The 27,177-nt window shown below is 56.1% G+C and overlaps 1 protein-coding gene across 5 annotated transcripts in view; it reads right to left on the bottom strand.

Annotated features, from left to right (window-relative positions):
• PRDM16 (PR/SET domain 16) overlaps positions 1-26,567 on the bottom strand; it is a 452,044-nt gene extending 425,477 nt beyond the window's left edge. For all 5 annotated transcript variants that reach the window (XM_049877678.1, XM_049877673.1, XM_049877675.1 and 2 more), the window contains exon 1: positions 26,022-26,567. In XM_049877678.1, the coding sequence (XP_049733635.1) occupies positions 26,022-26,058 (37 nt within the window). In that variant the 5' untranslated portion in view covers positions 26,059-26,567. The remainder of the gene's footprint in view (positions 1-26,021) is intronic.
• Positions 26,568-27,177: the final 610 nt, after the last annotated feature.

The following is a 27,177-nucleotide window of genomic DNA, read 5'->3' as shown; positions in this document are numbered from 1 at the left end:
AACAAGAAGGTGGAAAATCAGTGAATCTTGAAATTCAGGCATGTTCACACAACATCCAAATCACATAACGTTCTATTTCACAGAACATATCGTGGACGTTAAGTAACGCGTGACTATTTTACCACGGAAAGGAGAGCTTCTGAACAAAGCCTCCCAGATCCCAATCTCCTCCTTCCCCAGACCGTGGTCCCTGGGTAGGTGACCACAAAGCCCTCTGTCTGAGCCAGAGCTATGGGACAGAGGCTGCCGCAGCATCAGCAACTAAAGGAGAAGGTTGAAGGATGGGCAGTGGGCATTTTACAACAGGGAGACCTCGTGGGGCCACCACCCTTGGCCCTTTGGGATTGGGCTCCCCCTCCTCACAGGGCTGTCTTGCCTGACCCCCTGGGGCTGGAATCCTGCTCCAGAGCCAGGTGGATGACAGAGATTTGAGTCTGCTCCCACTGCCCACTGTCCAGGTGACCTGGGAGAGTCACGAGCCATGGTGTCCCTGTCTGAAGGGGGGATGACACCTGTACCTCAGCACCATCCTTATGAGGACTAAGGGGACCTCCTGTCTGTCACGCCCACTGCGGCTGGCTCGATTGGGTCCTCTATGTCCCAGTGCAGGTCCCCTACAGGAGGCCCCTCTGGACCACCCACCTAAGGGGACATCCCCCGCCCACACTCTTCAACACCCGCACCTGTTCCTGGGAAGATCCTACTTTAGTCCCATGGGCGACTCGGAGGCTGGTCTGTGTGCCCTACACTCGAGCAGGAATGTCTGCCCCACCTCAGGAAATCCAGTCCCATGCTGGCGTGCTCTTCAGGGGATGGTCCCAGAAGGAAGGACCTTACCCCGTTTCTACTGATGACCAGGGGGCTGTAGCCAGAGTTCAAAGGTGGAGGGGTTGTGGTTCCATTAGCATCAGTGGGGCCATGCAGCATTGGTGGGGGAACGCAGCCTAAGGCCGCCCCATGGCATAGCACAGGGATAAATGGCTCTGTGGTACAACAAGCCTGGGGGGTGAGCAGGTGGCCCGCTTCTCAGGGAGGAGGGATGACGTGTGGCCCTGCAGAAAGGACTAGGGGCCTGGTTCTTCTTTGGGCAAAACCCGCCACTGATTTTTGGCCAGCTTCTACTGCTAAGTAGCCCACCAATGGGGTTCAGCAGGCATGGGATAGAATCCGAGGGGCCCCACGAAGCCCTGCTGAGTGGCAGGCCCTGTCCCTGCCCAGCCCAGGTGAGTAGTGGAGCTTCTGCTGGCGCCGCCCAGTTCTCCCAGTCAAACCGGATCAGCGGCAGACCAGCAGCTCCTGGTGGAGGTGACTGCCGCAGGCCTCGGACAGAGTCACATCCCACCCTGTTCAGCACAGCCCTCGGTGCTCCCACCCCATGGGGACAGGGACATCCTCTGACCATTTTCAATGCACCAGGAAATGTGTCTGCCTCCTCATCTTCAATTTCCAAAGCAATCGGTGGAGGGCAACCTTACCACCACCAACAGGTGACACATGGCTTAGAGGTATCCTTTAAGGGGTTGTTGAAAGGCAGAGGAGCTGGGACTTGAACCCAGGCCCACCTGGCACAAACTCTGGTTCTCACCCAGTTTGCCACATGCCAGGCAGCCCCAACATTCCTGAATCCAGTACTGACTTTGCTTTGGAATGGGTGTTTAATTTGGGGGTGTTTGTGTCTCATGAGTCCAGTTAGACCGTACATAAAGGGAGGGTGAGTATAGAACATCTTGCAATGCTGGGGGAGGCAAAATGAGGCAGCCCATAAGTAGTCATCCAGTGAATGAATGAATGAATGAATGAGTGAGCAAGTGGGTGAGTGAATAAATAAATGTGTGAATAAATGAATGGGTGAGTGAATGCATGAATGAGTAAATGAATAAGGGAATGAATGAGTGAGTGAGTGATTCTGAGCGTGAGGTCACAGTCATTCAGAGGAGCCTGACCCCCACTGTCACCACGCCTGGAGGGTGAGTCACATTCAGCACTACCCAACCCAAACCCATTGCCATTGAGTCCATGCCAACTCATAGGAACCCTATAGGACAGAGTAGAACTGCCCCATAGGGTTTCTGAGGAGCGGCTGGTAGACTCGAATTTTTGGTTAGCAGCCATAGCTTTTAACCACTGCGCCTGCGCCACCAGGGTTCCACCGCAGGGCTCCTATTTTTGCTAAATGGAAAGGCAGGTAAGTCAAGAGTGCAGACGTGGCCTGGGGATAAAATTTCTCAGGATCAGGCCCTGCCTGTCAGAGACACCATAAAAGGGGGATTTTCCACGGCAGTAGTAGCTGCTCGGCAAATGAGCCGTGGGGCAGCGCAGCCCAGAGAAAGGGCGTCTGTCCCGGGACAGCCCAGGTGCGTTTGTTTAAATTAGGAAGCACTGCCGTATAAAAAGGCCGATTGAACGATGGGCGTTTTATGGCCTGAGGATGTCTTGATGGGGTTTATTTTTCCGGTGCAGGACCGTGAACAAGCTGTGTGCTCCGAGGGGCTTCCACCCTCTTCCGCTGCTGTAGGTGGAGCTCCCACAGACCCCCTTTAGCGCCCAGCGTGCTGAAGCCCAGCGGCTTCTTCAGGAGCCGTTCTGCAGAGGATGTGGTCCAGGTGGGCAGCAGCTTGGGTGTAAATGGACCTTTCAGAAAGCAATGCTCAGCTTCAGCAGCAGAGGGTGTGGAGAGATACAGGATTCACGCCCATCTTCTCCAACTGGCCACAGTCTGGGCATGGGCACTGCCTCCATCCGTGCGCCTGTCCTTCACCGGCCATGCCTGCGAAGCTCCTGTAGGCCACGTGCCCCGCCAGTGGGAGGCCCATGGGCAGCAAGTGGCCAAGCGCCCATCAGCTCCCAGCAACACCTGCAGGTCTGGGACACAACGGAAGAGGGAGGCCTTTCGTGCCCCTACAGTGAGCCTGGGGCTCTGAACTCGAAACTAACCTTGCCCCAATGGGGATGGGCTGAGCAAGGCAGGGAGGCAACTGGGGAGGGGCAGGGCCAGCCGAGCCTCAGGTCCCTCCAATGAAAATGGTGCCCCACGTGTTGTGAGCAGACAGCCCGAGACAGGGAAGCCAGAAGAGAGGCACTGCCAACACATCCTTGGTTCCATCCAGGCCAAAACTCTTCCCCGTCCATTGTCGCCCAGAGGAAGAGGTGCCCGCAAAGAGACGGGGGATGTGGGGAGACGTGGGGGAAAGTTACATCAGTGCATCTTATTCCCCCACCCCTCCCGCCCAACCAAGGGTCTAATTTTCAGTTTATTGGAACACGTAAGAACACAAACATGGAAAAAGTGGTTTGGGGGTTTTTGTTGTAGCTTTCTGGATAGTTCTGATGACTTGGATCCCCAGCTCCCTAATTTAATGTGGCATAGAGAAAAAAATGATGTTGGGTTTTTTGGCTCTTGCTTTCTGGATAATTCTGAGTGACTCCAGCCCCTACTTCCCTAATTTAATGCAACAAACAGAAAAGGTAGTATTGTTGTTGCTTTCTGGATTATTCTGACTGACTCAGGACCCGGCTCCCTAATTCAATGCAACAAAGAGAAAAGGTAGTGTTGGGTTTTTTGTTGTTGTTTTCTGGATTGTTCTGACGGACTCAGGCCCCCAGCTCCCTAATTGAATGCAACAAAGACTCGGAAGGAAACCACGCCTTCTACCTCTTGGACGAGGAGATTTTTTTAGCCAAACAAAACCCTGCGTGTACATATTGCACCAAGAGCAACGGCATGAGGTCAACCGACTGGAGCGGCGGAGAGAATATATAAAATAGGCTATCATGTTAAAAGTTTAAACCTCATAAATCCCCACTGCGCCGTTGGCCGGCTTTGGAAGGTGAGAGAAACAACATTACGGAGTGAAATGAGGAAAGTGAAAAGAATGTAGCATGAAGGCCAAAGAGCAAGGAAGTCACGGGGGACCCGAGGAAAACACAGCTCGCCGAGAAATTTAGTCTAATCTTTGCTCAACCACAAACAGAAGGCTGGGCTCCAGGGCCGCCAACAGAAACGCGTCTCCTGCCCTGGAAAAATGGATTTGTCAATAACGAGGGACTTGTTTTCCAAAGGCATCTCAAGGTTGTTTAAAAAAAAAAAATGAAAATGGTGTCCACGTGGCACACACAATCGGGAAATGATTTTTTCACAAAAGTAGTTACAAGGATTGCAAGGGCTGTAAGACCATCTCTTGGTTGATGGTGTGGGAATCTTAGATTCGTAATGTCCGAGGCAACAGGGGTAAATTGGGCATTTTTGTTTAAGAATTTGTTTGCAGTCAAGGAAATCCTAGTTGGTTGAAATCTCTTATGGCCTAAAAACTCTGCCCACCCCCAAACCCCAAAAATGTGAATTTCCTCATTTGGGGTTAAGCTGCCTAAAAGAGCAAGGAAGGACTCCTGATCCTGACCCTACTGTGGAGAGTGGTTCCCCAACTGGGGCCCTGAGCCATGTGAGTCCACACTGGTCACCAGCCTCCCCACTCTGGGGATACTCCCAGCAACCTGGCTTCTGTGGCTCCCAACACGGGGTGTGGCCCAGAGAGACACCATCTGTGGAGGCGCCTTTCCACTGTAAACCGGATATGCAAGCTAGAAAACCCCTTCCCTTCCATCTTCTGTACTTAAGCCCCTCGTAGCTGGGGTTGCCCAATGCACTGAGTATTCAAGAGGCCCCCCTTTTTAATAAGAAAGCCTCAGCTTACACCTTCACTTCCAAAGGAACAGAAGCTTCCAAGAAGAGGGTTAGAAATGTGTGCAGAACCCCAATGGCAAAGAGGTTTTAATTTTAACTCCAAACACGTTCACTTTGGCCTGATAGTTATGGTAACTTAGACTTGGTTTCTTCTTGTTCCTTCTTTTCTTTTTCCCTTCCTTTTCTTTTCCACTTCTCTGCTGTGTCAGAGGTGAACAATACCATGTTTAGATTGCAGAATTCCATCACTTAATTGCTTCACTACTGGAAATTTCAGGAGGGGTCTCATTTTTCTCAGAAGTCTCAAGGCGAGGGCAGATTTCTGCAGATCTTTTGCCTAATTAACAGCATACTCCATAAAGAAAAAAAAAAAGAAAGAAAAAGCAAAACCAACAGATTAAGCCAAGAGTCACCCATTAGCTCCAAAAGGAAGCTTCCACAGGGACAGATTTTGTAAAATCTCCATCCAGAAATTCACGGTGGGGGGCAACTATGGCTGAGGCTGGGGTCTAGCCCCTGACTCAGAGTCTGGCCAGCCAAGCATGTGCTGATGCCCAGGGCTCAGGGGGCACTGCCACAGACAGGATGACCTGGCACCCCAGAGATCCCGTTTCCAATCAGCACCATACTGGCTCCAAGAGATAAGCCCCTGAGTTCCTTCTTGGCCCCCCAGCTTCCAATAGTACCAGGACGGGTCCGGATGAAGATGAATCATAACGACGGGAGGACAGGAACTTGGGACGGGGGGAGAGGAGGGGCGGGAGGGAGACACAGAGCCAGTGTTTCTGGGCTCATAGACTTTCCCCTGGAGTTTTCCAGTGCGGGCTCTGAGGGGTGCAGGGGTGTAGAGGGACATCTCGCGGGGTACAGGCAGTGGCCCTAGAAGTCTCCCTGACCTCTGACCCAGGAAGGTCAGAGCCCCTGTATCACTCAACAGGACCTGTAGTTCAAGAGAGGCCTCAGCTACCAACAGCAACTCCAGGCCTGGAGGTCAGAACCGACAGTTGAACCCTGTGGCCAGACGGCTGCAGACCAGCTGGGAGACCCTCCCATGGCAGAGACCTTACAGTTTATAAAGATTTGTGACCCATAGCTCACCCTGAGCAAGCTTCCCTCTCCCCATGCCCAGACACCTCTTAGCTCCCTCTACCCCGGCACGGGAAACTCAATGTAAGTCAGAAAAGGGGCCAGCCGGAGGTGTAAGTAGGGTATGGCAAGTGTGGCGGGTATTGCACCGGCCCCGGGCTCGTGGTGCCACTGAGCAGCTTCTACTAACCCGGTACGGCCAGTGGCATATCTATGGAAAATGGCGCCTATGGTGAGCACTGAAATTGTGTCCCTGTCCAGACAGCTGACATCCCTCTTTAAGATAACTTTACCATAATATCAGCTCAAAAATGCAAGTCAAGCTCAGTCATCTTTTTAATTAGCACATTACCATGCTTGAGGGAGGACTTCGGGCTGTACAGGGTTAATAGAAGCTGTTCAGTGGTGACACAAGCCAGGGCCAGTGCAATACCCTAGATACACCACTGGGCCAGCAAGACAGTCCTCCAGCCACACGGGCCCCCTGGATGATCAGGATCCAAACCCCCCTAAGTTGGCCTAAAGGAGGCTGCCTGGCCCATGGCCCAGGCCAGTGGCTGTGGTCTGATGTGGTTTTGTGAAGGACGGCTCCAGAAAAGCCAACTCCTCATACGCCAGTCACCATGTTTCTACAACTCCAAGTCTCAGACAGGGGCACCGGGCAGGGCCTGAAGATACTTGGGGTAGGCAGGCCTCAAGGCTCCTGTGGCTGTGCCTGTTCAGGGCCCCTCCACCTGCCCGATGTGGCCTCCCTGCCATGGAAAGCCTGTCCTAGGCACCCTGCCCTGGGTGCCTGCCTTGACTGCCCTGCCATGGATGTCATTCTGTGGACACACTGTGTGGATGTCCTGCCATGGACATACTGCCACGGATGCCTCCCATGGATACACTGCCATAGACACACTGCTGTGGATGTCATTCTGTGGACACACTGAGTGGATGTCCTGCCATGGACACACTGCCATAGACACACTGCTGTGGATTCCTGCTATGCCTGACGGAGGAGGGTCTGCATGTGAGTGGGATGGCAACTATTAGAGAGACAGGGAGCCCCTTCTCGGGTTTAACCACAGCCCCACAAGTATGGGTCTCTCCACTCTGCAGATGAGAATGCTGGACTCAGAAAGGCAATGAAGGAGCCAAGTCCCACAGCTTACACGAGGCACAGACTCCACCTGGGCCCACCTGAGCCCACAGCCTGTGCCCAGAGTATAAGTGCCAACACTCCCCCTCCCCCAACAGAGAGAGACCAGGATGAACCCACTCCACAAGGGCACAGCCCCCTTCTTTGCAAAGCCCCCCTTCTCTGTCCCCAGTCAGCTTCCTCCTTCCCTCCTTCCCAAAAAGGTTTGTAATGGCACTCAGCAACACCAAGCTCACCTGCCTTCTGGGTCCTCTCCTCAGGTCCTCTCCCCAGGTCAGGTAGCAAGATGCAGCCTCTACCTGGGCTTCAGAGCGTTCTGACCTGGCACAGTCACTCAGAAGACCCTCAGCCAGGACCTTCCAAATCCCACCAAGTTTGCTGTGGTCTTAGGGACACCTGTTTCTCTTCTAGGCTTCAACCCTACCTGTGTGGGGTTTGTGCCAAGCTCACCTGGACATATGTTCTAAATGGTCAAGAGTGGGTCCTAGGAACCAGTCCCCATGGAGCAGTTGGCTGCGTCTACTCTCACAGCCTTAGCTCATTTACCAACAAAGATGTGTACAACTTGGGGATAGTGGTAGGGGCAGGAACAAAAGGGCTGGACAGCTAGGGGAAATCATCCCAACTGCTGGCAACAAAGCCCAAACCTTCAGAACTGGTTTCGCGCCTGTAGCAGGGCAAGTTTGATATCTGCACCCACCTCCTCTCCACTGGGACTACCCCACCCTGGGACCAGCAAGACTCCCAATTCGGGCTTGCAAATACACACCAAAAAGTTACATAGCCCATCTGGATGTTGACAGCGGCTTTATTCACAGTCGCCAAAAATTGGAAGCAACCAAGCTAGCCCTGCAGAGGTAAATGAACAAATGGTGGCACATCCATACAATGGTAGGTTATTCATCAATAAAAGGAAATGCGCTAACAAGCCACGAAAAGACATGGAGGAACCCTAAATGCACGTTGCTAAATGAAAGAAGCCAGTCTAAAAAGGCTACATACTATGTAACTCCAAATATAGGACATCTGGAGAAGGCAAGATGATACAAAAATTAAACTCACCTGCTGTCAAGTCGATTTTGACTCATAGTTACCCGCAAGGACAGAGTAGAACTGCCCCACACAATTTCCAAGGAAACCCTGGTGGCATAGTGGTTAAGTGCTTTGACTGCTAACCAAGAGGTTCGCAGTTCGGATCTACCAGGCGCTCCTTGGAAACTGTGGGGCAGTTCTACTCTGTCCTATAGTGTCGCTATGAGTCGGAATGCACTTGATAGCAATAGGGTTTTTTTTTTTTTAAGCTTTACAAAAGCCGATCACCACATCTTTCTTGCGCAGAGTGGCTGTGGATTCGAACTACCGACTTTTTGGTTAATAGTTGAGCCCTTAACCATTGCGCCACCAGGGCTCCTTAGGCAAGATGATCAAGACAGTGAAAAAAGTCAGCGGCTGCCAGGAGTTCTCGGGGAGGAGAGGAATGAATAAATAGATGCCAGGGCCTTTTTAAGGCAGTGAAATTATTGTGCAGAATACTGCAATGGGGGACAGATGACATTAAGCTTTGTCAAAGCCCACAGGACTGTACAACACAGAGTCAGCCCTCATGTAAGCCATGGCCTTAGTTAACAACAATGTATCAGTATTGCTTTGTCGGTTGTAACAAACATACTACATCAATATAAGATGTTAATAACAGAAGAAACTGTGTGCAAGGAGGAAGGGGTCTGTGGGAGCTCATCACACTTTCTGCACAATTCTTCTGTAAACCTAAAACTGCTTTAAAATATAAAATCCACAATGATTTTTTTTTAAGTTTTAAGTTGCCAGCCCAAAGAAGCACTTTTGCAGCCATGACATCTATCGCTCACTAGCCCAGCACCAATGAGTCCCGCGGACACCTGCCCACCATGGCCGGGTCTGGGAAGCAAGACGGTAATCTGGTCTCTCCGGACATCTTTTCTTTCCACTTTTTTTTTTTTTTAAGTGGGCAGGGGCCCCAGGTATGGGCCCAGCAGATGTGGACTCTACTCAAGTTCTCAAGGGCAAGTGCAACCTGGCCCCCGCCTCCCTGGCTCAAATGTCTGGGCCAGTGGCCTCCACTCAGGGACTGCACCTCGAATTTCGGCGGCAGGGCAGTGCAGAAAGCCGCCTGTTTTATCAGCAGCCTGCGTGAGCTCTATATTGCTGCGGCCCCTCACCCCCGGCATTCCACACCTCCCAGGGGGGCAGATAATCCCACCAAGGGCCTCATGCCAGAGGCCCAGACACTTGGAAAGTGCTTTCTCCCGCCGCTGAGTGCTTCTGACTCAGTCCACGCTGTGCCCGCCTGAATCTCCTTACTGGGCCCCAGGTTTCAGATTGAATGTCCCTTTGAAACAGCCAGAGGCAGCCCCCGTTTCTGCTCCTGTGTCTGTCTGACATTGGATGGGGGGACTCCAGCCTGTCTTGCCGTGCTTTTGGAGGCATTGCTTGCCCCACCCGAGAAGGGTGTCCCCATGTACCCTGGGGCCCAGGGTCTGCCAGTACTGCAGTCCCCAATGAGGGACAGAGGGAAGGCCCTCGCCTAGCCCAGCAGATGTCAAGGTCCTTGCTCCCGCAAGGAGCCCGAGGACTAGCATTTGGAGTCAGCCGTACCCATCTCCTCGGGCTCCGTCCACAAGTCTACTTGGTGGGGCAAGTGGAACAAGCGGCAGCACCCTGAACCAGGAGCCTGATGCCCACACACAAAGTCACTCGAAAAGGCTAAGACTGACACCAGAGTCTGATTCACATTGTCATGGCTGTGTAAGCCAAGTACTTGTGCATGTGTGCATGTGTGGTGTGTGCAAGTATACGTGTTACATGTATGTGTGCATGCATGGGGCACTGTGCATTGTGTGCTCACTTGTGCAGGAGTGCTTGTGTGTACCGTGTGTGTGTACATGTGCATGGCCACACTGTACACATGAGTGTGTGCTCACGAGTGCATTGTGACACGTGTGTGCATGAGAGCACTGCGTACATGTGTGTGCACGTGTGCATCATGTACATGTGTGCTTGCTCACGGGTATGCTCTGTGCACGTGTGCACATTATGTACATGTGAGGGTATGAGTGCTCTGTGTATGTGTGTGCACATATGTGTGCATGTGTGTACCAGAATTGTGGTTGTACTTCCACCCCACTAGCCTATAGTTCCCATAAGCAAGTCCAAAGCTTGTCCCTCGATGACGTCAGACACAGTCTCAGAAGCCAGCTTGCCAGCTAGAGAGCTACAGAGTGAGGAGAAGCAGCCCCCCATCAGCTTTGGGACCTGCCACTCAGAAAGAGTGCCCTAAAAGCACTCAGAACAAAATTAAGCCAGAGACCCCGGAAGACAGGGCAGGGCTCAGAACTCTCGCCTCTCCCTCCCTTCAGCAGAGGAGAGGTTTACCCTCTATCCCAGGGATGGTACTGTGTGCAGACACTTGTCAGGTGTCCCTAAGAGCTGAGTGGCCCCCCAGCAAAAGCTGACAAAATCCCCCGTGGCTCGTCTCATCACAGAAACTTGGTGAGAAAGCCCAAGCTGAGGCAAAACCCAGAATCCAATAAAGAAACCTGTCCGGGCCATAAGAACATCGCAGCTGCCTGAGTCTGCACCTCAGACACTCTGCTTGGTTGTCCACACATGCCAAGAACATCCCAAGCCAAGATGGCAGCCCCTTGACATCAGCATGTGGCTTGCAAAGAAGCCTGCCCCCCTTCGTTTCTGCCTTGCTTGCACTTATCTCGTCACAATCTTGTTTTGGACAAGCTCTTTCATCTGTAGGCCCCATCCAGAGGCCTCCAGGGACTGTTGGGTTTGCATTCACACAGGAAAATCTGCCTCCGGCCAGGTACAAGCAGGTCCTGGTATAGCGGTGAAACCCAAACTAGCTGCTAACAACGACAGCCTCAAGTGCAGGACAATGATACCATAAGAGTAGCTGGGCTTCATGCTGAACAGCTCACTCAGCAGAATGTTCTGGTGACTATCCCATCAAGCCCCTTGCTGGACACAGCCTTCACCCGCCAGCTCCAAACATCTGACTCTCTCTTTGATGTCCCATCTGAGGAGGCTGAGAGGAAGACCCAACCCTGGCATGAAGGAGAGAAAGCAGAGAACCACAGGGGCACGTGAGGGTCCCCTCGGCTGCCTGAGGGGGTCTCACCCTGCCCAGCACTGCTGAATGCCAGCTCCATCACACAGGGTCCCATTGCCCCAGGTGAGGCCCCCTGTACAGATGGAGGTAAAGTCATTCACTCAAGTTCTGGTGGCTTGGAGGGGACGGAGACAAAACTCAAGCCAATTCTGCCTCCCTGTGTCTGGTGCAAGACCCCAGGGAGGGAAGGCTCTCAGCCCTAGCCTGGCCCCTGCTCTGTCCTAGCCCAGCAGAGAAGTGGACATTTCTTGGGGGACCCAGGAGCCACCCTGTTGGGATCAGGGTGCCATGATCGTGGCCAGAGAGGATCTCCCAGACTCAGGCCCTGGTCAGGGTGGAGAGGTGCTTCCATGGGCCCAGCACCTAGAGAGCCACCCCGTTACTACCTCTTTAAGGCTGAACCCACCCTCAGCCCAAGCCTCCTCTGGAGCACAATCACAGAGCCCCGACCAGTCAGGACACTCACTCCCTGTCCCCATGTGCCAACAAGCCCTGCTGTCCAAAGGAGAGTCCAACTCTGGTCTAGGCCGTTGTCTCACCAGCCCCAGTCATGCTGACCTGGAGGTGTTCTCTCTCCATCAACAGGGACTACTGTCTATTCCAAAGATCACGGGAAGCAGAAAACCTCCCCTTGGGCTGAGCACCCTCCAAGGCTACTCCTGGCCCCAGGAGACATGGGTGCTGAGCCCAGAGCCTGCAGGAGCCCCCACTCCTTTACCCATCGGTTGCTTGCAATCCAGGGGCCAGCCTCCCCCAGGCACCAGCTGGTGGCCTGCAGGGGGGCCCACTGAGTGCTCCGGTCTCGGTTCTAGTCAGCTCAGGGGATGGAGTGACAAATCCTTTCTTGAATCTGGGCTGAGAACAGCATGCTCTGAGGCTGAGGCCGGGGTGGCCCTTGACGAGATGCCAGGAACACGGCAAGTATGAGATGCACAGCAGCTCCTAGGGTAACACTCACTGCGGTGCTCACTGCCATGATCTGGGGTCCCTGGCTTGTCTTCCTCCCCTCTAAGCCTGCCTGCTGGCCCCAAGGCCCTAACAACCTCAGGCATGCAGAGAGGGTTTGGTCTGGTTTGGCTTTCATGAGCTCTGTGCCAGGACCTGTGAGGCATGAGGCCATGTGATGCTGGCACTTCAGAGGCCTGCCTGGCCCCCGGGCCCCCCCCCCGAGTGCCTCCACCTGTGTCCTCTGCTCCTATGGCCAGCCTATACCCATCTCTAGCTACAGACACCCCACGATATGAACCAGCCACCCAGTCAGAGTTTCCAAGGGGCCTCAGCCTGACTCAGGACATCCAGATGTCCCACCAAGCCCACTCGGAGCCCCCTTAAATTGTCCCCAGTCACTTCTCCTTCTGGCGGAGGGCCCCTGCCCTGCATACCTCCACCAGGAGGGCCAAGGAGCTTGGATCCGACTGTCCTATGTCCTGGTACATAAGGACACAAGGTTCTCCAGCAGAGATCACAGGATGGCAGGCTTGTGTGTGCCCCTTGGCCCTTTTCCTCCCACCTCATACGGTGCCCAGTAGGCTGAGAAGGGGGTCTCTCTAGGAGCAGACAGAACCCAGGTGCCGGTCTTGGACGTCTACTCCCAGGCCTCCAACCTCCTCTCGCTTTCCTTTGAACGAGGGTCGTCTGTCGGGATCAAGAGGCAACTTAAAACCCCTGGTAAAGGGAGAACTTGGTACGAGCAAAGAATAATCCTTTATCAAGGCTGCCAGCAGAGAGGACTTGGGTGGGGTGGCCGAGAGGGGCCTCGAACCCAAGCCCGCCACCATAATTAGCAGATGAGATTCAATCGCAAACAGCAGCTTTTAGCAGCTTTATCTAACCTTTGGAAGGTAAGATTAACACCTCGATGGAGGGAAAGTGAAGACTCAAGGGCCCCTGCGCTTTTCAATCCAGATTCCCAGCCGTGAAACGCGAGAGCCCCTGGTGGCCCATGCTATCGGCCCCTAGAATTTCGGAGCTCTCTCTCACTTTCCACTTTTTTGTTTAGATCTTTTGTGCACAAGGACACTCAGCCAAACGTGCAGCCACCAAAACTCTCTCTGTTCCCCTGCCCACCACACTCGCTCCTAGCACACACTCCTGAGCTCAGATACAAGTTCCAAGGATTGGGGAGCCCAGGATGTCCCATCTCTCATGAGCTGATTGTGGGAGGTGCGGACCCTCTGTGGGATTTGTGGGAATAAGAAAAATCAACCTCCCTTCCCATCTACTTGTGGCTGCTCAAATTTCCTTTCCGCCCGGAAGAAGCTGTCGAACACGTTTCCCTGAGCAGAAGTCTAGGATATGGCCTTCGGTCCAAAGAGAGACTTGGCCTTGCTGAAGTTTGCCTGGCCTTGGCTGCAAGGGGTAGGACGTGGGGGAAACAGGCCTAACATAGATTGTCGGCAGAGCTGAGGAAGGGAACTTTGGAAGGTTTGAAGACACTGCCCAGCATATCTTGTCATTGTCAGCTGCCATCAAGTTGGGCCCCAATTCATAGTGACCCCATGCACAAGGAAGCAAAACCCTGCCTGGTCCCGTGCCATCCCCATGATCTGTTGTAGATCAGACCGTTGTGATCGAGAGGGTTTACATTGGCTGATTTTCAGAAGTAGATCTCCAGGCCTTTCTTCCTAGTCCATCTTAGTCTGGAAGCTTCGGTGAAACCTGTTCAGCATCACAGCGACACACAAGCCTCCGCTGACAGATGGGTGGTGGCTGGGAATTGAACCCGGATCTCCTGCATGGAGGGCAGGAATTCTATCACTGAACCACCACTGCCCTCTTGCAGACCTTATAGGCCTGATTTCTAAAGTCATGTCCAATCACGTCCAGGGAAAAACTGATCTGTTTCTGGAAGCTTTTCCTCCTGCTAACGTGGTAAATAAATAATTAGCCACATTGCCAGGCTATGTCATTAAAGAAAAGGATGCCTGGATGGGCCAGGAGAGAGAAACGGATCAAAAAGATGGAGTTTGGCTGTAAGTCCCCGATGTTTTACGACACCATTTGTACTCTGTCAGTCACTAGCTGCATGCGCGGCCCAGGCTGGGAACTGAATACCCTATTCAGAGAGGTACTTGCTTGGCGTGTTATTGCAATTTAATATTTTCACACACAGACACATCATTATCTTGGAACCCGACACTGTAGGGATAATTCTGTAATTTTTCAAGAGGGCCTAATTTTTCTAAATGCAAGCACCAGGGCCCCGGGATTATCTAAACAACCCCTTTCCTCTTTGTTTCTTCTTTGGGGTTAGAGACACGCAGGAAAGTGCTCACCGATTGCTGTCTAGCACCTTTGAACTTCTCCACATCTTCTCCCGGAACAACCAGCTGCAGACTGCCTGGGGGCCGGGCCAGGCATTGGCTACTGACGGCCACTGCTTCACACACCAGGGGGGGTTAGGAGGTACACAGAGGTGCGGCAAAGGTGGTGGCTATCTCACAAGTACCACTGACACTGTGCAATGTTCCTGATAAAACTGAAAAGAGGGGCTTGGAGGTAGCCTTGCTCTAATGCCAGGTCTCAGCTTGCACACAGGTACACACAGGTCTCAGCTTGCACACAGGTACACACGTGTGTGCGCACACACACATGCATGCACGTGTACAGGCTCCATGGGGATGATCTCAAAAAGGGCATGGAGATAAGCCTTGTCCAAACACTAGGTCTCTGCTTGCATACCAGAAAAAAAAAAAAAAAAAACCATTGCCATCTAGTCAATTCCAACTCGTAGCAATCCTATAGGAGAGAATAGAGCTGCCCCACAGGGTTTCCAAGGAGTGGCCGGTGAATGTGAACTGCCGACCTTTTGGTTAGCAGCTGAATGGTTAACCACCGCACCACCAACGCTCCTGCTTGCACACAGGTGTATGCACATGTGTGCAAACGCACACACGCACAAGCATGTACACACTCCATAGGGACAATCTCAACAGGGGCGTGGAAGTAAGACTTGTTCAAACATCAGGTCTGTGCTGCACACAGGTGTACGTATACATGTGCATGCGCACACACACGCACACATGTGCGCTCACTCTGTGGGGACGGTCTCAGCATGTTGATCAGACCAAGAGGCTATGTGAGGGGCCCTTTCTCCTTCAGGCAGCACTAGCTCTGGCCGACAAAACACTCGCCAGTTCTCAAGTAGTTTAAGAATGCATTTGTTTTTTCAGAAATAAGAGCCTGGGAGTTATTTGCAAGGAAGTCCACAGATTTCCCAGGGAGGCAGCTCCTCAGGGACAAGCTGGTGGCAGCAGAGAGGGAGGTGGCCCAACTCAGGTGGACACGCTCTGTGCTGGCTGCTACAGCTGAAAGCAGCAGTGTTTTAAATAAGTCAAGAGGTGTTCTGCAAATAATAGGCTGCTGCCTTCCAAAAGGGACCCCAGGAGTCTTCCGGCACCCTGGGCTGTCCTCCACATTGACACCCTAAAAATATCGCCCAGGGCGCCCCTGCTATTCACCCCAAGGGAGCAGAGAAAGTGCAGGGCGGCCGACAGCCCCTCCTGAATCTGGGGACCAGAAACATCAGCACAGAGATTATTCATTTTCAATAAGATAAAGACCTAATCATATCGCTTTCCCAGGGGCAGAAGGAGAAAATGCCCTACGTGGCAATAACATTAACTCCAGGGAGATGGTTTCAACCCCGGACCTTCATGCGGGAGCCTTGTCCGAGGGCAAGCAAGTACCAGGAATGACTGAGGCCCCTGCCTGGCTTTTCCAGGGAAGGAGGCGACGGGGCAGAAAAGGAGGATTAATGCCCGTGTTCTCTGAGAGTTACACCGACTTCCCACTGGCTGGGGGCCCGCCATGGCTTTCCTGTGGCCACCGTTTAGGTTCCTCGGGTGAACATAATTTTCAGTCTTTGTTTAAGTGCTTTATGGACTGATGTACCGGGCCTCTCAGAAGAGGCTGTTACAGTCCGTTGGGCAGATACAAACGCGGACGCCTTCTGAAATGTATGCCCCTCTCCCTGGGAGACCCTGCCAGGAGCAGTGGACGGAGTCTATTATGTAAATCCATATTTCGGTGTAATATCGACTGCCAGCTTCTGAATATAGAGACAGGATTAAATGTGTCACAGGAAAGAGTTCCGATTAGATTCAGGGCCCATTCATCAAGCGTCCAACACGGTCATTCTGTTCCCCGTTGCAATATTGGGAGTGCTGTGTCTGCCACCGGATCAGAGCGAGGCCACACAGATTTCATTTGAATGACTGAACTAGAGAGAGAGAGAGGAACACAGAGATACAGACAGAGAGAAAAAGAGAGAGAGTGAGGCAGAGAGGGAGAGACAGAGAGACGGACACACAGAGAGAGACAGAAAGAGACCGAGGAACAGAGAGACAGAAAGAGAGAAGGGGGCCAGCTCACAGAAGCAAAGACAAGCATGTGAGACTCCTCTCTGGCACCCCTCCCTCTTTCCCTCTGCCTTTGGTCTTTTTAAGTTGAAATAAAGCAGCTAGCCAGGGGTCCGTGTCCCCTCCACCACCATAAGCCAAGGGCTACAGGAGAGAGCTGGTGGCCCGCACATGTGCCGGGCTGGAGGCAGGCTCTCATCTGGATCTGGGCCCGGCTTTCTGGTCTGGATCTGAACCACATGCACACAAATGCCCAGGTCTTGGGTCCTGGCAAGGACCTGCTCACAGGTGAGGCTACAGAGAGGCGGGTGGGCAGCTACTCAACCCAGGCTCACATTCCACATGAGAGACAGACAGAACAACCACGGACAGCCTGCGCTACCCACACGTACGACCTCGTCTCTATAAATGGGCCGCCCACACCCATGCCCCTGGACCAGCATGTGTCAGTGGGCAGCACAGAAAACAAGCTCCAAGGGCCAAGATGGGCATGGAGGTGGTCAGAGCTCAGCGGAGATCCTGGCCCTTGCAGGAATCCAGAGGCCTCTGGTAGCAGCAGAGCTGGCAGATGCCAACAGCTATTTAAGCCCTGAAGAGGGACATGTCCAGTGTGGCCGTGGCCAGGGGAGGTGGCAGAAGGGAGGCAGTGGTCTGCGAACTCAGGGAGCTGTTGGGTACCCATCACAGAGGCCTGAGCAGATCTGGACGTCTGAGCATTCTGGTTTGAGAATAAAGCGCCGAGCTAATGACCGTGTGTGTGCTTTATTTCACGACTGGGCTATGTGGACGGAATGAAAATCCATGCGTCTCCAGAGCTGAGGGCAGACTGGCGTGTCATTCAGCTTTACGACACAGCAGGAGCCTGACCTACAGCAAGACCGCAATCCTGGTGGTTTATACCTGGGCCTGACCTGTGTGCACCTGCAGGCTTGGGCATGAGGTCCCTCTCCATGGCCCCCTGGGAAGCCCCCAGGAAGGTTGGGAGACTGAGGACCAATGAAGCAGTTTTCCAAACAGGCCAAAGACGTAAAATGTGGCCCTCATGGCCTGGCTGATTGGAAGGGGACACTCTGACCCACCCCAGCCTGGCTCCAGGACCCCCACCTACCGGGCAAAATCACCCCACCAAATGTCATGCCAGACTCTTCTAGAACCTTCCACGCAATCTTCCCTGCCGAGACAGGGCTCAAGGCTGGGGAGTGGAAAGAGTGTGTGACCACGACATGTGAATGCACACCCAGGCATCGCCGTCACATTTTTACCTCATGAAAACTCAGTTTCATTTTCCGAGACCATCACCTGAAATTGATTACAGCTCCACAAAGGTGGAAGGCCAGGTGGTAACAAGAGGCACTGTGTCCGGCGTGGTGCCCAACCTCACCCTCCAAGCCTGACCCTCAGTGGGGTCTGACTGTTCCAAGCCCTCCCTCAACATGAGATCCTGCAGACTGCCGACCGAGACCCGATGTTTGCGCCCGGCATTCGGCTTTGTTACTTTTTCTAAAGTAGGAAACTAGACAAGGCCACTCATTTCTCAACTTGACAGCACATGGCATCGAAAGTAAACCACAGGCCCAGTGACCCCACCCTGGGCGCAGAGGTCACTCCAACAGAGACCGGTCCACAGAGCCTGGCATCCGGAGGACCTAGCCCAGGCACAACCCACACTCACCAGCACTCTGGCCCCATTTCACCGAGCCCAACACCCTTGAAAGAAGCAGCAGGAGGCTTTGGACCCCAAGACAGTGTCTCGGTGGGTGTTCGCTGTGCACCCCAACCCCCCCCCCCCCACCACCAGACATTTAAACTCATTATAGAATATAAACCCTGCGTTCAAAGAAGAAAATCAAAAGCACCTAATTCCAACCAGGTAAGTTGGAGAAGGAGAGAAGGGACACTCCTTAATGTGGCCAGAAATGCCCCGATACATTTCTGGGAATTACCAAAGAAACTCCTTGGGAGACCTGGGAAAGCCTCTCCTCCTACCACCCTCAGCATAGTGGCCCTGTCTCCAGCCTCAGATTAGGCAGAGGGAGATCGTTTCTTCCTGTTAGTGCCCCGACACTGCCTGGGGTTGGGAGCGGAAACAGAGGGCTGAGCTGGTATGTCTCTACCCATTATATTCAGACATGTCCCTGCGCCCCTCCATGGTGGCCAGGGTAGAGCCAGCAGGCCCTCAGCAGGGCTTTGGCTGTCACAGGCCAGGACTCCTCAGAGCACACCTCAAACCCGGGAAAAACACCATCAGACAAGCTTTTCCTTTTGCCCATCGCCCCCTCCTCTGGGAACCATCTAGTGATATTTAAGTGCAGGTCAACTCAAACGCATCCTCACTCCAGTTCAGAACAGGTTCAGAGCCAGCAAGGACATGTGCGGAGAAGGGGGATCCCAACACACACCTCTGACCCAGCTGCAGACTGAGAAAGTGGGCAGCTATTGGAAACAGACTCTGCACCAGAAGCAGTGCACGGCTTTTAAAAATTTTTCTGACTGAGTTTATTTCTGAGGAATCCTCACACTGAGGTTAGAAAGCTGTGTCCATGTCTAGTCCTCTTGCCCTCCCGAGCTGGGTCTCAGCAGTGGACAGTGATGGGAACCGAGGGCTGCTCAGTCTTTACCCTAGTTGCAGGGTGGGCACTCCGCCCGTGGGACGGTTTTGCTCCCACACCTGCATAGCCCTGTTGCTGTTTAGTGGTTCTTCCACCCACCTGACAAGGGAAGGCAGAGGGAGGGAGGGAGGGAAGCTGAGTGCAGGCTGCAGGCTTGGCAGCAGGAACCTCTCAGGATGCAGTGGGGTCCCCTTTGACCCAGGCGTGTTTCTGATGCAGTCTGTCGTTGCACCGAATACTCCATGCTGAGAGCATGGCTCAGACCAGGATGAAAATGCGAGCCCACACCTGCCAGGCTGGCTTAAAGACAGACCCCACCGTCTCCACTACATAGAACTTGCGTGTTCGAAGGTGGAAAGAGCACAAGGGTCTGGATGTAAAATGAACCTGGGAGAATGCAGAACCTTATTTACAGGAGATAAAATATTCGCCAGGACTGAGCCATGTTTTAAAATGATTATAAATTATTTTAACAGTGCATTTGCAAAGGGTTATAAAAACAGCCATAATATATTTTTTTCCTGAGATTCTAGAATTACTACTGTGACAGCTAATGCAATAATGATTTGTTTCAAATGCCAGTGTTTAAGCTGTATAAAGCGGATTTTATACATTTTTCCAGTAGGCCGCATTGTAGTTAATGAAATTAAACACACCAATCGCATTTGTCCCCAGGGGACGAGGAACTGAACACACCACTGGTTTATTTTTTTATTAAAATAAATTGCAGCCGGCAAGATGGACTAATTGCATACAGAATTGAAAAAGAAACATTCCATTGATATAATTAAGCCAATTTTCATGGACAGAAATAGTTATAGTGGATATAAAATAAGCAAAGCCCCCACCCAATTCCCACTGCCCTCCTTTTTTGCCCAGAATGTTAACTATTAAACAAATATGTATTTCGGAGCGGCCGGCCTCCTATCTGGGAGCGCCAGGCATTGCTCCTCAGAGTCTCAGGAGAGGCCAGCCAGACAGGCCAGCCCAGGCACCTCCAGACCGCGGAGGACGTGATGGCCGAAACCTCGGAGAGGCTGCGAACAGTCAGAGCAGGAAGAGGCCACCCCTTGGTCACCCTGGGGCCTCCAGCTCTAGCAACACTCACCACCCCAGAGTAGCCACGGTGGCTTTGGCCGAGACTAATGAAGTACCCAGACCTGCAGATTCCACTGGATCTCGACCACGGTGCCAGCTCCTTCCACCCTAGCAGCAAGAGCAGCTTCCCCTCTACCTGTCTGCCTTTGGAGGGTTTTGGTCATTTCCCTCCAGATTTGGGGTCCTATACCTCTCAGCCAGGTCCAATACCTCTCAGGCCAGGCTGCACCTACTGCATTTCCCACAGGTGAAGGGGCAACAGTGGGGTTACAGACGAGGCCGATCCCCCAAGTCGATGCTTTCCCTCTGCTCTTTTGCCCTGTGCCCTTGGGAGAGGATACCCATGGGCAGGGATGGGGGATTGACGGTCCATGACTCTAGCTGGGGCCTGGGTCAGGGGGAGCCAAGCAGATCACAAACCCTCTTTATCTGGAGGATGCTCAGGCAAAGTTAGCCAATTGCCTTCCCAAGCTGTAAGCACACTGATATCTTAGTTGCTTTTCAAAAACAGACCTGTTATAAGTTGAGAAAAATGCTTAAACTCAGACATATATATTTTTTTTAATCCTAAGGAATTAATTGCAGCCTGCAGTGCTTGGAGGTGTGGGTGGGGGGTAGATTGTGTGGGGTAACAACCCTTGAAGGTCTTGATTTAACTGACATTGTTTTCACCATTAACTTGCTGTGTTGCCCGTATAAGTTACTTGGCCTCTCTGTGCCTGGGGTTTCTTATCTCTAAAATAATGTCGGCTACTCTCCACACACCACCCTGGGCACACACCATCTTTCCCAGTGTCAGTGAAGGGGGAGGTGAGGTCTTGTCTGCTAAGAACTCCTAGCATGGCCAGGTGGACCCAGAGCGCCTGTAGAAAAATCTGATGGCCTCCCGGGAGACTGTAGGGCATATGGGACAAGGCAGCGCTGGGCCTCCTCACAGGCTGGGGGAGGGGGTCGAATACTTGGGTTCCCAGGACTACCTCAGCGAAGCTGGGTTCCAAGAGTCGGCCCCTGGAAAGCCCGACCCCCACCCTCCACCTGGGTTTCCCTTCACCGTGCCTCTTCCCCCACCGCTTCAAATTAGCCCCAGGCCCAGGCTGGCCCAGGCGTGCTCCCGCATCTCTCAGGCCCAGGTCAGAGAAGAGTTTGCGAACGGGGCATGGGCGGGCAGCAGGGGCGCCCGCGGGGACTGCGCCGGGTCCAGTTTCTGGGGATTTGGAGCGCAGAGCGTGAGCTTGAGCTTCTCCACTGAGAAAGCCAGGAGGCGGGGACCCTCGGGGCCCGGCCGACTGTGGAGGAGGAGGACGCGGCTGGGGGCTGGCCTGGGGTCAAGGGCGCCTGGGCACAGCCGCCGCAACAACCGGCTGCGCCGTGTGGACTCCGCCGCCGCTCGCGCGGCGCTGTAGTCCGCGGCGTTTTGGAGCGCCCAGAGCCGCCGCGACCACTGGCCCAGGCCGCGGTCCCCAGGCCCGCGGCCCCGCCCCGCCCCAGGCGCGCCATCTCGAACCCTCGGGCGCCGAGTCTGTGCCTCTTAGAACGCCGCGGCCGCCCGCTGCCCGGCGGAGAGGCCCAGGCCGCCTCCGGGAGCCTCGCGAACTTTCTCCACGCATCGAGAAGGCGCCCGGCTGTCCCTGGTTCCCCTGTGCCTGCTATGTTCGGGGCAGCGCCCGAGACTCGTTACACAGGCTTGATTCAAATCCCGATAAATTGTATTTAACACTATTTGAAATTTTTAAACGAAATTATTCAAAAGATTTTTAATCCTGGATAATTTTTGTTGAAACTCTAATTATACATCACCTTAATTACCAGCCCTAGCCCCCCAAGGATCCCTAATTGCCTCCTAATTGAATAAAAACAGGGGGCTAATCGCCCCCACGCAGCTCAGCCAGAAGCCGCGGCTGTCGCCGCCACTACTACCACCTCCTTTGCCGTGCCTCCCCCAGAGGTCCGGTGGGGGGAGCCCTGGACGCCTGGGCCCGCACTGGCTCCAACAGAAACGGGGGACAGACCCCTAGCCCGCGCACCGTCAGGCAAAGGGAGGCCCGGTTGGTCCAGCCGCGGCGGCCTCCTCCCGCACCTGCTCCGCGCTGTGGCCAACCAGACTAGCTGGCGGCAGGGACCGGTCGGGGACCTGAGGGTTCAGCCAGGCCTGTCCCTGGGGAGCCCGCCTGAACGTCGTTCCTGGAACCGGCCTGGGCGCCGCCTGAATCCTCGTATATGCCCCCGCAGGCCCCCGCAGGCCCCCGCACACCCGCTGGGCCCAAAGAGGAGGCAGGATCCACGGACCGAAGGAGAGCGGCGCGGGGCACCGCGACTTGGCCGCCAACCCTGTGCCCGCCCCTCTGCTGGGGCTCTGTGTTTTCGCCCGAAGCGGGGCGAGACTCCTGCCTCCTGCCAGACCTTTCCTGGCGCCGCTGCCCTACCCAGCCGCCAGAGAGAAAACAGCCAACCGGCTCCTGGGAGGGGATCCGTGGAAGGAGACAGCCAGGCCGGTGGGCGAAGAGCAGGGCCCAGCAGAGCCAGAGTCTGGTTGGTTTTGCAACGAACTAGGCCTCCAGTACAGCTCACTCCCTGCCCCCCCAGCCACCATGCACACACATATGATCCTGAACACACCCAAGATACATGCACAAAGTGCCTCCTTAGTAGGGGTAGCAGCACCCCAGGGGCTAGAAGATAGTGGAAAGGTGGGTGTTCCAGGCCTAGGATATGCGGGACTGGGGCAATGGGGTCTGTTGCCTCCACAGGATGTCACTTCAATGGGATCCTTGGCTGGAGACAGACCTTACAGGGCACATCCTCACCAGCTGTGGTGTGGCTCCAGTGAAAGTGACCATGCTTACTCTCCTTCCTGACTGGACCCCAAATCTGCCCACCTGGCTCACAACAGGGGCAAAAACACAGCCTTTTGTTAGGTATTTAGTTTTTAAATGTGGGGACCAAATGGCCCCACTGCCCCATGGGCCAGCACTGCCTCAGAGTAAGAGGGACCATGGCCCTAAGCTGTCCTCCCTCTGTCCCTAACTCCCAGGTGCAGGTTAGAGGACGCAGTCTCCCTCCAGCTAAACCACAGCCTCCTGGGAGCCCAGCTGCCTCTGCCCTTGAAAAGCCCGGCCCAGAGTCCCAGCACAGGCCCCAGAAGTGCCACGGACTTGGCCACCAGGCAGGAGTAACCACCTGAACTGGAACCTGGAGTCAGGGTCCCTGGGGAATACAAACGAAATTATAGCCCCCTATCCAGCCTCATGGGTGGCCCCCCAAGCCCTGGGTCTGGGGGGTCACACCCATCACCCTGGCTGCCCTTCTGTGCCCCAAAGGTTATCTTGCTTGCACATCACTGCAGACAGCTCAGGCTTCACGGGCAGGGACATCGAAGAGCCCAACTCACGTGGAGTGTGCAGCATGGTGGGGCTCCCTCCCCAGCCCCTTGACCCTGGCCTGGATGGCTGTGGGGAGTGGGGAGGCTCCTTAGCATGCTGCAGCTGCTGCGGGCCTTGCCTCTGATTCAGGTAATGGAATCAGCTCCCCAGCATCGCTCACATCTGCTTAAAATACTGTCCAATGAAATGAAATTCTTCAGGGATCCTGTGTGTGCCTGGGGCAGGAAGCCACGGTCCTGTGCCTGCCTCAACCACCTTCTTGGGGAAGGCTGGGGGAACAGTTGGCCTGGTTGCAGCCGCTGGTGGGAAGGGTTCTCGGAGCTCAATGGGTCTGGGCCTGATAGACGCGCTGGCTCCTCCACAGTGGCTTTTTCTCACTAAGAACTCCCGAAAGGCAAACCTGCGCGCTGCCCACTACCGTTTGGTCTGCTGCTCCAGCCTCAGGCCAGGCCGCAGGACGTCCACAGGCACTGGTTGCTGGTCCTAAGCAGAGCCGGCCCTGGGCGACTTTCCCCACCTGGCGGGGAGGAGCAGACGGGGAGCAGAGGATCGGACCGACATCCTGCTGGGCGTGGGAGGCTCGGAAGTTTCCGGGGGCAGAGCCACCGAAGGGAGCCTGCCTTTCGCTTGCTGCGAAGGCCCTGCGAGAACGCGGCCGCGTTCCACTCTCTCCTCCAACTTCAGGCCCTTCCTCACAGAGGGCATGACCCGGGCAGGGCCGGCAGGGCAGCCTGCAAACCGGGGACAAGACATTGAGAAGGCCCCCGGCACACACACCGACACGAACACGCAAACGAACACGCACACTCCAAGCGCCCGCGGGCAAGCACGCACCGCGCACAGCCCCTCCACTCCGGCAGAGAAACGCCGGGCCTTGCCTTGTTCGCACCAAGAGGGGCCGGAGGTCACGGAAGGCCTGGGAGACCCAGGCCAGGGCATCTGGCAGAAATGCCCAGCCGGAAGGGAGCACCGCGGCAAGGGGCCACGAACGGCCGCAGGCAGAGCCCAGGGGGCCCGGCAGAAGCTGGGAGCTGCTTTTCCCCGGAGGGCCGGCGCACTGCCTACAGCGGGCGGCAGGGACCTCCGTCAGGGCAGACCGAGAGGGATCCCCAGCAGGAGCGCAGAGCTTCTTCGAAAAACTGCCGCGAGCACCGCGTCCATGCGGGCTCCAGCTGGGGGTTCGGCCTCGGGTGCCGCGACGCCAGGACAGGCAGGGACGAGGAGGCGAGGTCGGAATGGCCTGGTCGTCAGCAGGCATCCTGAAGGGAGAGGGCCAGACGCCCCTTTTGCGGGCGGATGGGTGGCCGGCGGCGGAAAGGCTGCCGGAGAAGGCAGCACCGAGCCCGCTCCGCACGGCGCTTGCCGCTTCGTTGCAGCCGGGCGGCAGCAGGGACTGCGGGAGCCGCGCTCGCCGGGCCGCAGCGCCGCTGCCCCCACTTGCTCGCCGCCGCCCCCGGCCCACTGGACTTGTGGCCGACGGCGCCCGCGGCCGGGACGCGAAGGGCGCACGGGCTGCCCGAGGCTCCGCGGCGGCTGCAGCGAGGCGAGCGCACCCGGCCGGTGGTGAGGACGGGGCAGGCGGCGGGCTGGGCGCGCGGAGCCGGGGCTCGGCCCGAGACGGAGCGAAAGAGAAAGTAAGGCCGGGAACCGGGCCGTCTCGCCGGGGCTGCCTCTGTCCCCGCCGGGCCTTGCGGTGGAGCCAGGCGACTGGGTGCGGAGGGGCCCAGTCGGGCCGAGGGCGGCGGCGATGGTGGGTTGGAGGCAGCTCGGCGGGGACCCTCCTGCCTGCGGCATGGGCGCTGGGGCCGGGCCGCGTGAGGTGCCAGAGCCAGAGCGGAGCGTCCGCGGCCGAGCGGGCACCACTTGGGAATGAACTTAACGACCACAGTTGCACCGCAGGCCAAAGTCTCCATTTTGCTCCCCAGCGTCCACGGCCGTCTTGCGCGGCCACCCTGCCCAGCGCCGGAGCCTGGGGGCGCCGGCCCGCGCCCCCTCCTCCGCCCCGCCCGGCTCGGGGTCTCCCTCCTCTTCCCCGGCCAAGGCCGCCAAAGGCGGTGCTCTAGCGCCCACTATTTCAAAAGCCCGGAATATGATTTGACCAGGGCTGCGAGCCACTCGGAGAGAGAGCGAGCAGCGAGCGAGCGAGCGAGGAGGAAAAGTTGCTCTCCATCGTCAACTTTTAGCTAACTTTCGCTTTGCGCTCCCTCGCCGCCCTCCCCCCGCCCCCCTCTCCGGCCCCCACCGCGCGCTCGGGTTCCCGGGCCCCGACGCCTGCCGGGGGGAGGGGGTCGCAAGGAGGGGGCCGGCGCCTTCGGGGAGCGCGCGGCCCGGGCGCCCCAGCCGCCGCCGAGCCGGCCGGCCCGAAGCGCGGGAGGCGGCATAGTCCGGGCCGCGCGACCGAGCCGGGGGCCGAGCAGCGGCCGCGCCCCTACGCGCCCCCGGCCAGGAGCCCCAGCCCCGCGCCCCGGCCCGGCGGCGCAGCGCTGGCGGCGCGGGCGACTTACTTTTGGCTAGCTTCCTGGCCCTCGCCTTGGATCGCATGGTGTCGGCGCGCGGAATCTCTCTCCTCCTCCTTGAGTCCAGAAGCAGCTACACACTATCTTCATCTCCCCAGCATTGTCAGTTTGGACACCTTCGCACATGCGCACAGAGCGCTCAATCTGACACCCCTCGCCGGGGCCAAAAAAACTTTGCAATGTATTCATCATCATCATCATCGTCGTCGCCGCGCCGCCGCCGCCGCCGCCGCCGCCTCGGCGCGGGATTGGGGGGCTCTGGGAAGCCTCCGCGGTCTTCCCCGCACTTCGCTCCCCCCCGCCCCCGCCCCCCGGCAGCGCCGCGCAGGACTGGCCCTTTAAGAAAGCAGTCGGTGCTCCGCGCGCCCGCCCGGGCCCGCACCCCGGCCACTTTAAAAGGACCCAGGTGGCCCCGGAGGCGAGGTGACTATGCCCCCACCTTGATCCTGCGTCGGGTCCCTGCGTCGGCGCTCCCGCCCCAGCCCGAGCCCAAGACGGGGGTGGCGGCGGCGTTGGCACGCAACTTCCTTGGATTGGGGGGCAAAAGCGCCAAGAGTTCCAGCGCCGGGCTGGGCTGGATGATTTCATTTTCTTGAATTTTATTACGAATTAAAAAACTCTACATCACTGTCGCCCCAGCCGGCTCTTCTTCCGTCCTCACCCCTTGGCCCCCCGCCCCGCCATCGTCTGTGGGGTTCCGCACCCCAAGCCCAGTTCCGGCTTCTCCGAAGCCCCTCCAGGCCCGCGTTCCCGGGCCTCCGCCCCCTCCCCTCCTTCCCCACCCTGCGGTTGCAGCTCTGGGCTGAGAGGCTCAAAAACAACAGCGGCGCCGCCTCCAGCTCCCCGCTCCGCCACTGCCCCGGCCGCGCCGCGTGCGGGAATTGGACCCTCCGGCCTCGGTCCCTCCTACGCCGCTGGGGGCAGCTCATTGGAAAGGGGGAGCGGCCGCACCCCAGCACCCGGATCCCCGGCCGGGCGTTCCAGGACGCCCCGCACCTTAACGACCTGGCGGGGGGCCGGCGCGCTCCTGCTTCCTTGCCCCCGCCCGGCTGCAGCCACGGCCCCCAGGTGAGTTCGGGGCTGCACGAGCGCAGGAGCCGCGCTATCTTCGGTAGTCTGGGGCCTCTGGGGACAGTCCCCCCGC

This window comes from Elephas maximus, chromosome 3 (assembly GCF_024166365.1).
Source record: "Elephas maximus indicus isolate mEleMax1 chromosome 3, mEleMax1 primary haplotype, whole genome shotgun sequence".
Classification (NCBI taxonomy): domain Eukaryota; kingdom Metazoa; phylum Chordata; class Mammalia; order Proboscidea; family Elephantidae; genus Elephas; species Elephas maximus.
The sequence above is the reverse complement of the archived record's forward strand: the minus strand, read 5'-3'. Positions and strand labels throughout refer to the sequence as shown.